Genomic DNA, 16259 nt, shown 5'->3' with positions numbered 1-16259 from the left:
CCCTGATAGCGTAGTGGTTGAGAGCTACAGCTGCTAACCAAAAGGTTGGCAGTTTGAATCCACCAGGTCTCCCTGGAAACTCTATGGGGCAGTTTTGCTCTGTCCTATAGGGTCAGGTTTTCTCCTCAGACTCTATTGAGAAATATTTTATTGGCCTAGTTTGGTGAATTAACATTAATAAAACTCCATTTAAAATGTGTATTCTGAAAGTCAGGTGGAAGTATGAGGTTAGATTGTCCTCTAAGCCAAATTAGGATGGGTGAATTTTTGCTTTATGAAGGTGTTTTTGCAGGGTTCTTAAAATAACTGTTTAATATAGTTACCTGTTTCATAAGTGACTTTTTTCAGATATTACACGAAGCATAAATTATTTCTCCACTTACCTCCAGTGTCTTATGCCACAGAACATAAGTTGGTTTGTTAGATTGAAACAACTTCTTTGTGTTTAAGTATATTCACCCAGAAAAGAAAATTATATAATCCTGTATGGCTTTAAATTGCTTTACTGCTGTACATTTCAATTCAAAAACTCAGTATAGATTTTTGATAGCCACTGACTTAATCCAACCAAAAATTACTATTTTAGAAAGCAACTTCAGCCTTTTTTCTTCCAAAGAGTGTCATAGCTCTATATTTTTGCCTAAAAAATTTGTTAAGAGTTTAGAGGATCGCATAACCCATGTACGTGTGTGTGTGTGTATGAAATCAGTTTTTTGAACTGCTGAGCCCATTGTGAAGTGCTCTTGAACCCAGATACCTGCACTTGGATGATATCTAGCTTATTGTGGGTAGAGTTTCTCAACCTTAATACATTTAATGTTTTGGCTGGATAATTTCCTGTCGTATGGTCTCGTACCATGCATTGTGGGATGTTTTAGTAGCATCCCTGGCCTTCTCCCCGCTAGGTATAATATGTGACAAGCAACAACATCTAACATGAGTTAGGGGCAGACTCACCTCTGGTTGAGAACTAGTGCTATAAGGGAGGCAGAAATTGGCAGCTTTGACTGTCACCTTCCTTGGGCACCACAGAGACATACACTTAACCCATCTTTCAGTGTTCGCTTTTAGTGTTCACGACCAGGGGTTCCAAGGTCCCTGGGTGTTGCAGACACTTTGCACTTCTAACCAGTAGGTTGGTGGTTCAAACCCATCCAGCAGTGCCACATAGAAGGGCCTGGTGATCTGCTGCCACAAAGATCACAGCCCAGAAAACCCTATGGAACAGTTCTACCCTGGCACACGTGGGGTTGTCATAAGTCAGATTCGAATCAGTGACAACAGGTTTGATTTTGGGTTTACCAGGGGTACATACCTCACCCTGCAAATCTCAATTATCGAGAGCTTGTTGAAAACCCCAGTGTCCCATAAATAGTATACAAACCATAGCTAACAACACACAAACACCGGAAGAGAAACTAGATAACTGGGGGCTCCTGAAAGTTAAACACTCATCAAAAGACCTCACCAAAAGAGTGAACCTACAGACTGGGAAAAATGGTTGGCTACAACATATCTGATAAGGTTCTACTCTCTAAAGCCTACAAAATACTGCAATACCTCAACAATAAAAACACAAGTAATCCAGTTAAAAAACGGGCAGAGCTAATACAAGATATAAACAGAATACAAAACATTACCAAAAATGATGAAGAGAAACCCAATAACTGGGAGCTCCTAAAAATCAAACACCTATGCTCATCTAAAGACTTCTCCAAAAGAGTAAAAAGACCACCTACAGATTGGGAAAGAATTTTCAGCTATGACATCTCCGACCAGCGCCTGATCTCTAAAATCTACATGATTCTGTCGAAACTCAACCACAAAAAGACAAACAACCCAATCAAAAAGTGGGCAAAGGATATGAACACACATTTCACTGAAGAAGATATTCAGGCAGCCAACAGATACATGAGAAAATGCTCTCGATCATTAGCCATTAGAGAAATGCAAATTAAAACTACGATGAGATTTCATCTCACACCAGCAAGGCTGGCATTAATCCAAAAAACACAAAATAATAAATGTTGGAGAGGCTGCGGAGAGATTGGAACTCTCATACACTGCTGGTGGGAATGTAAAATGGTACAACCACTTTGGAAATCTATCTGGCGTTATATTAAACAGTTAGAAATAGAACTACCATACAACCCAGAAATCCCACTCGTCGGAATATACCCTAGAGATACAAGAGCCTTCACACAAACAGATATATGCACACCCATGTTTATTGCAGCTCTGTTTACAATAGCAAAAAGTTGGAAGCAACCAAGGTGTCCATCAACGGATGAATGGGTAAATAAATTGTGGTATATTCACACAATGGAATACTACGCATCGATAAAGAACAGTGACGAATCTGTGAAACATTTCATAAACATGGAGGAACCTGGAAGGCATTATGCTGAGCGAAATGAGTCAGAGGCAAAAGGACAAATATTGTATAAGACCACTATTATAAAATCTTGAGAAATAGTAAACCTGAGAAGAACACATACTTTTGTGGTTACGACAGGGGGAGGGAGGGAAGGAGGGAGAAGGTTTTGTACTGATTAATCAGTAGATAAGAACTGCTTTAGGTGAAGGGAAAGACAACACTCAATACATGGAAGGTCAGCTCAATTGGACTGGACCAAAAGCAAAGAAGTTTCCGGGATAAAATGAATGCTTCAAAGGTCAGCGGAGCAAATGCGGGCGTCTGGGGAACATGGTTTGCGGGGACTTCTAAGTCAATTGGCAAAATAATTCTATTATGAAATCATTCTGCATCCCACTTTGAAATGTGGTGTCTGGGGTCTTAAATGCTAACAAGCGGCCATCTAAGATGCAGCAATTGGTCTCAACCCACCTGGAGCAAAGGAAAATGAAGAACACCAAGGCCACACGACAACTAAGAGCCCAAGAGACAGAAAGGGCCACATGAACCAGAGACCTACATCATCCTGAGACCAGAAGAACTAGTTGGTGCCCGGCCACAATCGATGACTGCCCTGACAGGGAGCACAGCAGAGGACCCCTGAGGGAGCAGGAGATCAGTGGCATATAGACCCCAAATTCTCATAAAAAGACCAAACTTAATGGTCTGACTGAGACTAGAGGAATCCTGGCGGCCATGCTCCCCAGACCTTCTGTTGGCACAGGACAGGAACCATCCCCGAAGACAACTCATCAGACATGAAAGGGACTGGTCAGTGGGTGGGAGAGAGACGCTGATGAAGAGTGAGCTAATTATATCAGGTGGACACTTGAGATTGTGTTGGCAACTCTTGTCTGGAGAGGGGATTGGAGGATAGAGAGAGAGGGAAGCCGGCAAAATTGTCACGAAAGGAGAGACTGAAAGGGCTGACTCAAGAGGGGGAGAACAAGTGGGAGTAGGGAGTGAGATGTATGTAAACTTATATGTGACAGACTGATTGGATTTGTAAACGTTCACTTGAAGCTTAATAAAAGTTATAAAAAAAAAAAAACGAGCAGAGGATATGAACAGCCACTTGACCAAAGAAGACATTCCGGTGACTAACAGATAAATGAAGAAATGCTTGTGATCATTAGCTGTTAGAGAAACACAAATCAAAACTACATTGAGATGCCACGATCTCACCCTGATGATACTGGCACTAATCCAAAAAACACAAAATAACAAATGTTGGAGAGGTTGCAGGGAGATTGGAACTCTTATGCAGTGCTGGTGGGAATGTAAAACAGGAAACAAATCAAAATACCACACAATCCAGCAGTCCCACTCCTAGAAATACACCTTACAGAAATAAGAGCTGTCACACAAATAAAACATATGCACACCCATGTTCACTGCAGCAGTATTCACAGTAGCAAAAAGGAGCGAACAACCTAGGTGCCCAGCAACAGATAAATGGAAAAACAAATTATAGGACATAGATACAATGGAGTACTACGCAACGATAAAGAACAGTGATGAGTCTGCAAAACATCTCACAACATGAATGAATCTGGAGGGCATTAAGGCGAGTGAAATAAGTCAGTCACAAAAGGACAAATATTGTATGAGACCACTATTAACTCAAGAAGAGGTTTACACAGAAAAAAAAGCATAATCTTTGATGGTTATGAGGGTGGAGAGAGAGAGGTGGGGCAATCACTAATTTGACGGTAGACAAGTGTCAGCTTTGGTGAAGGGAAGGACAGCACACGATATAGGGGAAGTCAGCACAGTTGGACCAAAACAAAAGCATAGACGCTTCCTAGACACATCCAAACACTTAGAGGGACTGGGGCCTGGGGACCGTAGTCTCAGGGAGCGTCTAGATCAATAGACATGACATAGCTTATAAAGAAAATGTCCTGCATTCCACTTGGGTGAGTAGCGTCTGGGGTCTTAAAAGCCTTTGAGTGGCCATCTAAGATACATCTATTGGTTCCATCCCACTCGGAGCAAAGGGAAATGAAGACAAGCAAAGACAAGGAAAATGTTAGCCCAAAGGACTGAAGGATCGCATGAACCAGAAACTCCACCAGTCTGACACCAGAAGAACTAGATGGTGCCCGGCTACCACCAGTGACTGCTCTGACAGGGATCACAACAGAGAGTCCCAGACAGGGCAGGAGGAGAATGTAAAACAGAATTCAAATTCACTTAAAAAAACAAGACTTACTGATTTGACAGACTGGAAGAACCCCCAAGACTGGCCCCCAGATGCTCTGCTAACCCGGAGCTGCAACCATCCTGAAGCCCACTTTTCAGACAAAGATTGGATGGGCCTATAAAATAAAAAATAGCACACATGAGGAGCTTGCTTCTTAGTTCAATCAAATATATGAGACCAAATGGGCAGCTCCTGTCCAAAGTGCAGGAAGGGACAGGAACTGAAGGAATGGACACAGGGAATCTGGGATGGAAAGGGGGAGTGTGCTGCCACGTTGTGGTAATTGCCACCAATGTCAAAAAACAATACGTGTATAAATTTTTAAGTGAGAAATTGAGTTGTAAACTTCCACCTAAAGCACAATTAAGGAGAGAAAAAAAAAAAAAAAAAAAAACCTAGTGCCGAGCCCACTTCAGGCTTCCTGGTAAGCTCTGTGAATATTTTGTTTACAGGCAGGGCTGAGGAGCTGTGGCCCAGTCTGAACTGATTTTTTTTTGTCAGGGAGAAGGGGCTTCAGGATTGTCTGTGGAACTTGAGAGGTTTCATTCGTTGGCCTGTAGTTGAGTGAGACTGTGTCTTCATACTCAGTCAAGTGTGTGATCGTATAATTACTTCCCAGACTTGTGAAAGTTAAAGAAGGTACTGTTAATAATTATGTGGACTCAGGGACAAACTGGGACTGTCCCAGGCGTATGGTCTTCCCACTTTTAATTCATTTTTTAAAAGGAGATGAACTTGAAAACAAGATGAACAAAATACAGGTCTGAGACAGCATGGAAATAGAGCACTGAGAGTTTTGATACAAGTGCAGTATGCTGAACAAAACAGAAGAAAATTATACCTAAATACATGCATTTACGTTTGCCCTGTGATTGCAAAGCATTATAGTGACTTAGCCAACTGTAAATAACACCAACTTCCTTCTCTCTCACAGGTGATCCTAAAACCTGGCAGAACAAGTGTCTTCCTGGAGATCCAAATTACCTTGTTGGAGCAAACTGTGTTTCTGTCCTGATTGACCACTTTTAATTCTTAAAATATAGAAGCTTGATGAAATAATGTGAAACTGGGTTAAACTTACTAAATCTAAATGGAACCACTCTATCAAGTATTACACTTTTCTTAGAATTGATAGCAGCTTCTTAGTGTTAAGCATTTTGTTTGAACTGATGAAGGTTAGTGAGCATGCCCCTGAACTGTGGTCAGAAAACACGCCACAAACTGCATGTTTGTGAGTGGAGAGCTGTTGGTATTGAGTGGCTAGAGTTTCAAAGCTGTTTTGCTTTGTAATTATTTTTGTACTTTTTTATGGTCACTGCTAACTTCACCTATTGGTTTCCGTTAAATTACCAGCCAGTAAATAGGGTGCATTTGAGTTCTATTGTTTCCAGACTATACAGTTTTAAACCTTAGGATGACCCTGGCCTGGCATATACATTTTATTATGCATGAGGTAATATGCACACATTTTTAAAATGCACCTGGAATATATAACCAGTGTAGTGGATTTAACAGAAATGTACAGCAAGGGGGATTTATAGCTTCGTGTGTGTGTCAAATGAAGACAATTACTGTATATGGAAATACATTTTTCTTAGGGAAGGACACCAAAGCATGTGCGACCGGTTCCGTGGCCTCTTTGGATCTGTGAGTTCACCATATCACCACAGACGTACTAACCAGCAGGAATGCCTTACCCTCATGTGTGTGATTCTTAGATCATTCTCGCTGTGTATTACTACGTTTTGATGGCTTTTATGCGCAACTAAATACTGTATCATGAAAAAAGATTGAGTAAGTGATAAATTGTGTCTTTGGTGGTTTCAGAAATGTGTAATCACCAAGAGAAATAATGGTGTGATTTGGGAAGGTTTTTTTTTTTTTTTTTGGCAAGAGTTAGTGGTTGTTTTCTGTTCTTTTTGGCTATGCACTTGAAAATTTCCATGTTTTAAGGATGCTTGTACATAATGCGTGCATACCACTTTTGTTCTTGGTTTGTAAATTAACTTTTATAAACTTTACCTTTTTTATACATAAACAAAACTAAGTTTCTTAAGGCTACCTTTGTATTCTCTCCTGTACCTCTTGAGCCTTGAACTTTGACCTCTGCAGCAATAAAGCAGCATTTCTATGACACACAAGGTCATTTTTTTAAGAAAAAGAATGCACAGAGTTGTTACATTTTTAAGTGCTGCATTTAAAAGATACAGTTACTCAGAATTCTCTAGTTTGATTAAATTCTTGCAAAGTATCCCTACTGTAATTTGTGATACAATGCTGTGCCCTAAAGTGTATTTTTTTACTAATAGACAATTTATTATGGCACATCAGCACGGTGTCTGTTTAGATAACATGCCACTACATTCTGTTAATCAATCATTAGGTGTGACTGAATTTCTTTTGCTGTTATTAAAAATCTCAAATTTCTAAATCTGCAGAATAAAAGTTTTTAAAATAAAGCACTGGTTTGGTCTGTTTCAGAAAATACTGCCCTCAATTTCTAATGTCACGCAACTTGATAATCCTGGTTAAAAATTCTGCACACTAATCCTCATCACCCCGGGCCCCTGCTGCCACGTCAGGCCTGGTCCTGCTGATGCTGACTGTTCGCCGTGGTCAGTGTGCGGGCAGTACTGATTAGAATGACGTAGCAGTGAAGCCTTGAGACAATAGGAAGAAGAAGCAGGCAGAACTATAGCATGTATTCTTTCTGCTACATAGATGGATACGCATATGCCTATATTGATGTGTTTGCGTTCCCTAAGACCAGTTTGTGTATTATTTTGTATTCTTTTATTTCCTCAAAAGCGTATCATAGGTTTTTTACTCATGTCTCACTACATCTGGGGAGAGAAAATGGTTTTTAGTGACTAAATGGCGAAGAGCTGAGGCGGCTAACGAAAAGATTGGCCGTTCGAATCCACCAGCTGCTCCTTGGAAACCCTATGGGGCAGTTCTGGTGTGTCCAGTACCATCGCTATGAGTTGGAATCGACTCAACGGCAGCGGGTTTGGTGTTTGGGTTTGTAAATATTCCCTCATGATTGTCACATTGTCTTACCCACCACTGTTACTGACACATCACTGCTGTAGTGCTTTAGTGAACATCTTTGTGGATTTAGTGTATTTTATTTGTTTTTTATTAAGTTAAAATTTGTATGCAGTAGAAGTTACCGTTTTTAGTTTATAGTTCTGCCGGTTTTGACAAACGCGTGGTCATTACCACAGTCAAAATGTAGACTAGTTTCATTGGGCCCCAAAATTCCCTTCTGCCCAAAGCTTTATATTCAGTCCTTGCCCCAGCCTCTGGCAAGCATTGCCCTCTTTTGTGTCCTTAAAGTTTTGCCTTTTCAAGGATGTCACATAAATGGAATCATACAATATATAGCCTTTGAATCTGAATTCTTTCTTTCATTTAGCATAATTCGAGATTCATTCATGATGTTGCAAGTACCAATAGTTAGTCCTTTTTTATTGCTGAGTAGTATCCCATTGCGTGGCTATACCAAAGTTTGTTGTCCATTCCCCACGTGGGGAACGTTTGGGGAGCTGCTGAGTTTTGAAGATTTACTAGTAAAGCTGCTGTAAACATTCACGCACAGGTTTTTGTGTGAAGATTAGTTTATATTTCACTTGATTAAATACCTGTAAATTAGATTGTTGGTTCTGTGGTAAGTGTGTATTTAACTTTACAAAAAACTGCCAGCTTGTTTCCCAAAGTAGCTATACCACTTTGCACTCTCAGCAGCAGTTTGAGGGTTGCGGTTGCTCCACCTCACCCACACTTGGTATTGTCAGTGTTTTTTATTTTAGCCATTCTGATATGCAGTCTCCTTGTGGTTTTGATCTGAAATCCGCCAGGCGCTCCGTGGAAGCTCTACGGGGCAATTCTACTCTGTCCTATAGGGTCGCTATGAATCGGAATCAACTCGACGGCACTGGGTTTCTGGGTAATGACTAATGATAAGCATCTTTTCCTTTATTTGCCACCCACTTAACTGGTTTTATCTTTGGTAAAGTATCAATTCAAATCTTTCCCCAGTTTTTTAATTGGGCGATTTGTTTTCTTATTACCGAGTTTTGAGAGTTCTTTATACATTGTGGATGCAAACTCATTTTGTTAGGTATGCAATTTACAGATATTTTCTCCCAATCTATTCCTTTTCTTAAATAGTGTGTTTCAAAGAGCAGGAGTTATTAAGTTTTATGAAGTTCAGTTTATCAGTTCTTTTGTAGGTCGTGCTTTTGGTTTGTATCTAAGAAATCTTTTCTTAATCCAAGGCACAAAGATTTTTCTCCTGTTTTCTTCCAGAAGTTTTTTAGTTTTAGGTTTGATATTTATGTCTATAGATGAATTTGTAATACAAGGTTTATGTTGTGATTCATTTAGTCTATTTTAAACGTGTCCTTATTATAAAACACACAGATTTATAAGGCCCAAACAAGACATGATGTTCCCAAATAAATAAACTAGTGAAAGGACCATAACTTTGCAAGTCTGTTATTTTTATCTACCTGCTTTTCACTAGATAGCATGGATTCTGGGCAAGATTTTATATAAATGTACTGCTTTTTAATGTTGACAGGATGAGGGCATCTGTTCTCTCAGACCATTTTCCCGCATACGCAGCATGCCCAGTGAAATAACTGCGATTGCCAAGTTCTAGTGGCAGAAGCCCGTTTTTGCCCTTTCTCTGTACTACCAGTGTAGGTATAATAGAAAACCTAGTGAGTCCCCGCTTGGATTACTTGAGCTGACTCCTTTTGGTTTCTTAGCAAATGTTCACTTAGTGCAAAACACATGAGGGCACTGTACAAGTGGAGATGACCCAAAATGAGATGCAGGGGCTGCAGTCTAGACTGGGATGCCGTTGACCAGTAAGTAGCGTGGCAGTAAATGCAGGCAGATGGGAAGTGGGGAGCAAAGTCTTTTTGCTTTTCCTCGGCTCACAGATTGGAAACCACTTCCTGGAGCAGAAGGAAGCCAGCGTTTGTTTGCGGCAGTACAAACCAGGAGGCTGTGAGCTCGGCACGTCCCAAGACAAGTCCCTGGGGAGGCTCGGTCTGTGCTACAGAAGCTGAATGGTCACTCTGCGCGTTCTCAGGTTACCCTAGATGCAGTGCCGAGAAGTCCGCTTACCATGTGTGCTGAACTTTGGGAGATGGTCTGACTTGAACAGAATCATCTTGCTCTAATAAATGTGGGTCATGGTAAAAGGAAGCTCAGGTAATGGCATTTTTTGATTCAACTGCTTTATTCACCCTGTGTGTGTGCTTCCCGTTCGGACCAGTTGACAGAACCAAGACACACCTTTAAAAAAAATACCAGTGCGTTTTAGAAGTCTGTGAGAAGGTATATCTTAGAGAATTTCTAATTTAAAACTTAAAGAATAAAACTTTAAATGTTTGAATTTTTTTTTTTTTTTTTACTATAGCTTTAAAATTGCTGTTAAAGTGCACCCAAGAGCTTGTTTTCTCCCAATCGTGGATGGTCACCCAGGTTAATGAGAAGTTGACAGAGGTGCTCAGAGAAGAAATCTAGCTGATTGTGATGCGCCGACTATGTTTTGGCACTGCCTATTCGCAGTACACGCTGCCATTAGGGATTGTGTTCTCCAGTTGCCTTGGAAACTCAGGTGCCTGCGAGAAGAATTCCAGGCTGGGGGATGTGTCACCACGATTTCACGTGGTTCACCTGAGAAGGGCAGCTAGTGGAACACAGGCGCTAGCTGTGGTGTGGAGCAGCCCTCCTGCGCTAGCCTGGAGAAGTCATGGCCAGGTGGATGCAGAGGTGCCTGTTGTTGTGTGTTGGGAGCCTTGATTATCACAGACTGGTTTTTTGAAGGCAGTGAAAATTCTGGCATAAATCTTTACCCCTTAGGAACTGATGAAGGAGGAAAACACATGCAGTCAACACGCTGATTAATGTTTAATGTTGGAGGAAAGAAGCACAGAGTTTACACTAACGGCCCTTTAGTGCTCGGGAACTGGTGCATGGCAGAGACTGGCATCAGAGGAGAGGACGGTGGGATCCTTCAGCTGGAACCACAGTGTTTGAATGTGTAAGACACTGAGACACAAGACTAACTTACTGCTTCAGGTTGCTAGAGGGAAATTCAGGAGTTTCTCCCAGCCTCTCTAATAATGAGTCTCTTCCATATTGTGTAAAGAAAAAGCCTGAGACCTTCATGAAGGGCCCATCACAGCACCCACTGGGCAGAAATTGGAGTGTGGGTGGGAAGCAGTAGGGATTGGCTAAGAACAGGGACATTTAAAACCAAGCAATTTTTTAAAAAGTGAAGTTGACATTGCTAGCAGACTGTTATTTGGAACAGGACCTGTAATGCAGCAGTCCCGGGAGGATCCAGGAGGAAGGGTAACCCCCAGTGGAGGCTCTTCTGTAGCTTTTAGTGCCTGTGGAGCTGGGGCCCACATTCCCCCATCGCTGCTGTCTAAGGGCGCCCAGTCTGGGGGACAAGCTAAGTTTTAAATTTTGTTCTTTATTAATATTTCAAGTAAGCATAGCTGACGTGTTCTTTTCAAACCTTGGGACCTGCCCCGCAGATGTGCCAACTGAGTCGCTGGGCGGTGCAGTTAACACACTTGGCTGCCAACCAAAAGGCTAGAGAGTTGAGTCCACCCAGAGGCAACTTGGAAGAAAGACCTGGTGATCTGCTTCTGAAAAATGAGCCATTAAAAACTCTGTGGAGCAGCGTTCTACTCTGACACACGTGGGATCACCATGAGTCAGAATCAGCAGCAGCTTGTTGATTTATGATGGCATATACTCAGGAAACCCTGGTGGCGCAGTGGTCAAGTGCTACAGCTGCTAACCCAAGGGTCGGCCAGTTCTAATCCGCCAGGTGCTCCTCGGAAACTCCGTGGGGCAGTTTCACTCTGTCCTATAGGATCGCTATGAGTTGGGTTTCGTTTTTTTGGTTTATTATACTCAGTCAGAATCAACTCGATGGCAGCAGGTTAGGTTTGGTCTTTTAATACGCTGCCGGTTTTCCAAGGAAACATCATGGATGGGGTCCTGTTGAAGTGCCTTTTTAGTCCTCCCAGGAGCGGAGGACCCAGGAGACCCAGGGCAGATGCCAGGAGACAGTAGGTTTGTGCAGGATGTTGGTCCAGAGTGCAACCAGGAGGAACAGTGCACATGAGGGGGTCAGTTACAGAACCAAGGGGCTCTTCACTGGGAGAACCGGGCTTTTGTGGCCACAAGGTCACCCAGGGTCGACAGCACAGTCTCCAGCCCACCAGAGCCCAACAACTTGGTGCCTGGCACCCCCAGGGCAGGCGGGGGGGTTTTTGTTTTTTTGAATATTTTCCCACCAACAAAAAACTTCCAAGAGCAACACAGAGCAGTTGCCAGAATAATGCAGACCATTGTTTTACACACTTTACTCATTCTCCCTGTGTGTTAGCATTTTTCCACAGGTGCTCACGCTCTAGACAGATACATGAAAGGAAGGAAAATGTTCTCAGAACTATTTGAGGTGCAGACATGATGCGTATTTCCTAAGAGCAAGGGTATTCCTCTATTCTCTTACATAACCACAGCACAGTTAAGAACCTCAGACATTTTTCAGAGAGTGAACTTTGGTGTCATTCATTTTCTGTGTTGGTTTTGTTTTCTATTGCATGAATTTCTGCCCCATCTTGATTGTTTCCTTCCTTCTGTTTGCTTTGGGCTTAGTTTGCTCTTCTAGTTTTTAGAGGAGGAAGCTTAGGTTACTGCTTTAAGATCTTTTTTTTTTTTTTTAATTGTGCTTTAGGGGAAAGTTTACAGTTCAAGTTAATCTCTTCTACAAAAATGTATACACATACTGTTATGTGACATTAGTTGTAATCCCTATAATGTGACAGCACACTCCCCCTTTCCACCCAGGTTTCTTATGTCCATTCAGCCAGCTTCTGTCCCTTCCTGCTTTCTCGTCCTGCCTCCAGACAGGAGCCGCCCATTTGGTCTCGTGTATCTGCTTGAACTAAGAAGCACACTTTTCAGGAATATTATTTTATGTTGTATAGTCCAGCCTAATCTTTCTGAAGAGTGGGCTTCGGGAGTGGTTTTAGTCCTGGGTTAACAGAGCATCCCAGGCCATGGCTTCTGGGATCACTCCAGCCTCAATCAGACCATTAAGTCTGGTCTTTTTACGTGAAACTTGAGTCCTGCACCACACTTTTGTCCAGTTCCATCAGGGACTCATGTTACCTGTCAGGGCGGTCGTTGATGGTAGGAGACCTTTTCTAATAGGCATCGTAAAGCTACAAAGCTATAAATTTCTGTCTAAACATTGCTTTATTGCATCCTGTAAACTCTAATGTGTTTTTATTTTTATTCAGTTCAAATATTTCCCAATATTCCTTGTGATTTTCTAAGCCATGAATTATTTAGAAGTGTATTATTTAATTTCCAAATACTTGAGGCTGTCCCGTGTTTCTGTTGTTGATGTCTAATTCCATTCTTATCAGAGAACAGACTTGTATGGTTTCAGTCCTTTTACTTTTTTGAGACTGGTTTTATGGCCTAGCATATGGTCTATCCTGAGAGTGTTCCATGAAGAATATGTGTTCTATTGTTGTTTGGTGGAGTGTTCTTTAGGTTACAGATGAGTCAAGTTTGTTGATAGCGTTGTTCAGATCTTCTATATCCTTGCCTATTTTCTATCTAGTTTTCTTAATTATTATTGAGTGGGGTATTGAAGTCTCCAACAATTTTTTTTAAATAATATATTTCTCCCTTATTCTGTCAGTTTTGGGTTTTGGAGCTCTGTTGTTAGGAACATATATGTTTATAGTTGTCTCATCTTCCTTATGACCATTATAAAGTGTCCCTCTTTGTCTCTAGCAATATTTTTTGTCTTAAAGTCTATTTTGATGTTAGTAGGGCTGTTCCACCTCTCTTTTGGTCAATGTTTGTATATGTTTTTTCCTTTTAGGCCTTTGAACATATATACATATAAAAGTCTCTGATCAATCCAACATCTGGACCCCCTTAGAGACAGTTTCTGTTGACTGCTTTTCCCTTACCTGAGTATGGGTCACAGGTTCCTGTTTGTTTGCATGTCTCGTAATTTTTTGTTGAAAACTAGACCTTTTGAATAATGTGTTGTAGCAACTCTGGATTCTGATCCACCCCCTTACACCCAGAGGGTTGTTGCTGTAGTTTTGTTTAGTGACTTCCCTGAAAAAAATCGTATGGCATCTGTCTCAGTCATAGTTTGCAGCCACTAGTGTCTCTGCTCAGTTGTTCCTTTTCATTTTTTAAATTAGTGTTGTTGTTTTTGTTTTCAAGGATGACTCTCTAGGAGTTGCCCCAGAGTCAGCATAGCTTAGTGGTCACTCAATGACTGGTCAGATGTTGTGCTCAAACACCTTGAGCCACTAAGGCTTCCAGTGTTTTTCGGTGGATTTGTGTGTGGGTTTGGGAATGCAGTAAAAAATTCTGGCAGTTTACAGATATGCTCGGCTCTTGCTTTTTGTTGAATCTTGGTTCTCCTCTGTGCAAGTGCGAGGCCGCACATTCAGCCAGGGACATGTAGATAGCTCAGGGCCTCTCCAGCCTCTCCTGGGCATATGTAGAACCTTGCTCGTTCACCTAGCCTTCCTGACCTCCAGGGATTTTATCAAGGCCACGCTCATTCCCTGACTTCTCTTTGTTAAGTTCCTGGCTAGTCTGATTTTGCCCACTTAGAACTGCAACCTTGAGCTAGCTATAACATTGGTGTTCCCCAAGATCGCTATCGTTTGCACTTCAGATCCAGTCAGTGCCATCTGGCAGCAAAGCTGTTGGTTTTCATGGTTTGCCTCACCCCCTAGTAGAAAAAGAGAGCTGGGAGTTGGGGAGAGAGATGAGAAGTCATAGGCAAAAAAGCCACAGACTCCTACTTTTCTTTACTCAAGATCTTTTTCTTGAATAAACATGTCTCAATTTATTGTATACCTTTGGCTGATTTCCTAAGTCCTGAAATGGTTGTTTTTGACAATGTCCAGTTTTATTGTTACCTTTTCCGGAGAGGTTTGGCCAAGTTCCTCACTCCAGAGGTCCAACCTCAGAAAATTTTACATACATATATCTAATCTACTATTCATATTCTATTTGTTCTTCATAGCATTCTCCCTTATGGTTCAGGATCCAGAATAGACTTGCATTTGCCATGTGTCTTTCGTGTCATTTCATCTGGACCAGTTGCTCAGGCCAGGGTTGGGTTTTAACAGTAGTGAGTCCAGTTGCCCAGTGGGTAAATAGAATACTAAAAATTATTATTCATTATACATTCTATGCATGGTCCAGTTCAGAAGCATTCCTGGGGCACCCACCTGTGACCCGGCAGCAAACAGTGGCAACCCCAAGCACAGAATGTGGAGTGCCGAGAGGTGCTGTGGATGCTGCCCACCTTGGAGTCGTGAGGCTGAGGTGCCCTGGGGGAGCACCTTCCTCTAGCTTCCTTAAAAAAGGCAGATCCCTGCTGGGTTCAGCCCAGGAATGCCAACTGGAGACCCCAGCCCAGTCTCAGGATCCATTTAAAGAGAAACGGAGGTGCAGAGAGCTACATGCCTGACTCGTACATGGAGCTGGGCAGAGCCAGGGCAGGGAACCAGGATCCCCTGACTCCTGGGCCAGTGTTCTGCTCAAAAAAGGCAGTTAGACCATGGTTGCAGAAGCACATGTGTCATAGGGCAGGGAAACTGAGTCAGGGTAAGACTTGAACCACAATTTCCTGGTCCCAGAGTGAGTGAGCCCCAGGTGGAGCCAGGACCACTCCCTACGCTGCCCCCATTCGCAGGGGGTGGCAGCTTTGTGGTGGGAGCAGGACTTCACCAACGTCTGACATGCCCAGGTAGAAGCGCAGGAAGGGTCTGTGTCTGTTGGAGTCTCTGTAGCGACATCAGGTTCCCCAAGTGCATACTAAGAGACCATGAGGGAGAAAGGGGTGGAAGACCTGGTCACTGAGTCATCCACTGGATGGGAGGAGGAAGTCACTGCTCAGGGTGACAGGGAGCCGAGGGCCTGGAGACCTGAGCACCCCTGGACGACTCCTCCTCATTCCAGGGTGCATAGTGGGTATGAGGAGGGGTGCTGTAGGCTGGGCAGGCGGCTCGTGGCCACGCTACACTCCCCACCATCTGGACATAAAGGGCCTGGCAGCACAGGGCTGGGCTGGCATGGGGAGCCGATTCCCCCACTTCTTGACCCAGAAGTGCCCCACAGACCACCCTGCTTGCCCCAGAGAGGATCCTCTGGACACTGATCCCAAACCTGGGAGATAGGCTGAGCAGGGCCCCAGCTCTACCACTTCCTCCTGCCCGCCTCAGCTCCCCCATCTGTAGGGTCCTGTTGGTGGTGGTGGTGACGTCTACTTCAGGAGTTGTGAGGTCTGGTTGAGCTGTCACACGAGGAGTGCTTAGGACAGGACCTGGTCTCAGGAGACACTAGCATCGCCACCCCTTAGTTGGTAGCTGTTTTATGTGGGGGAACTGCTGCCTTGCAGGCTCACTACTCGTGCCGTCTGCATTGCCTTCACAGCAGAGAGCACTGGGCTCAGCCTTCCTCCTGGAAGAACTCTACAGCTGCCCTGGGCCCCATGTATGCAGACTGAATGGGGACACGCCAGGCGTTCGAGGCAGCAGGTGA

At 43.0% G+C, this 16259-nt stretch overlaps 1 protein-coding gene across 5 annotated transcripts in view; it reads left to right on the top strand.

Annotated features, from left to right (window-relative positions):
* The window catches only part of TJP1 (tight junction protein 1), a 128942-nt gene extending 121861 nt beyond the window's left edge, over positions 1–7081 (top strand). For all 5 annotated transcript variants that reach the window (XM_064296234.1, XM_064296233.1, XM_064296232.1 and 2 more), the window contains one exon: positions 5557–7081. In XM_064296234.1, the coding sequence (XP_064152304.1) occupies positions 5557–5651 (95 nt within the window). In that variant the 3' untranslated portion in view covers positions 5652–7081. The remainder of the gene's footprint in view (positions 1–5556) is intronic.
* Positions 7082–16259: the final 9178 nt, after the last annotated feature.

The sequence above is a fragment of the Loxodonta africana genome, chromosome 13, assembly GCF_030014295.1.
Source record: "Loxodonta africana isolate mLoxAfr1 chromosome 13, mLoxAfr1.hap2, whole genome shotgun sequence".
Lineage (NCBI taxonomy): Eukaryota > Metazoa > Chordata > Mammalia > Proboscidea > Elephantidae > Loxodonta > Loxodonta africana.
The sequence above is the reverse complement of the archived record's forward strand: the minus strand, read 5'-3'. Positions and strand labels throughout refer to the sequence as shown.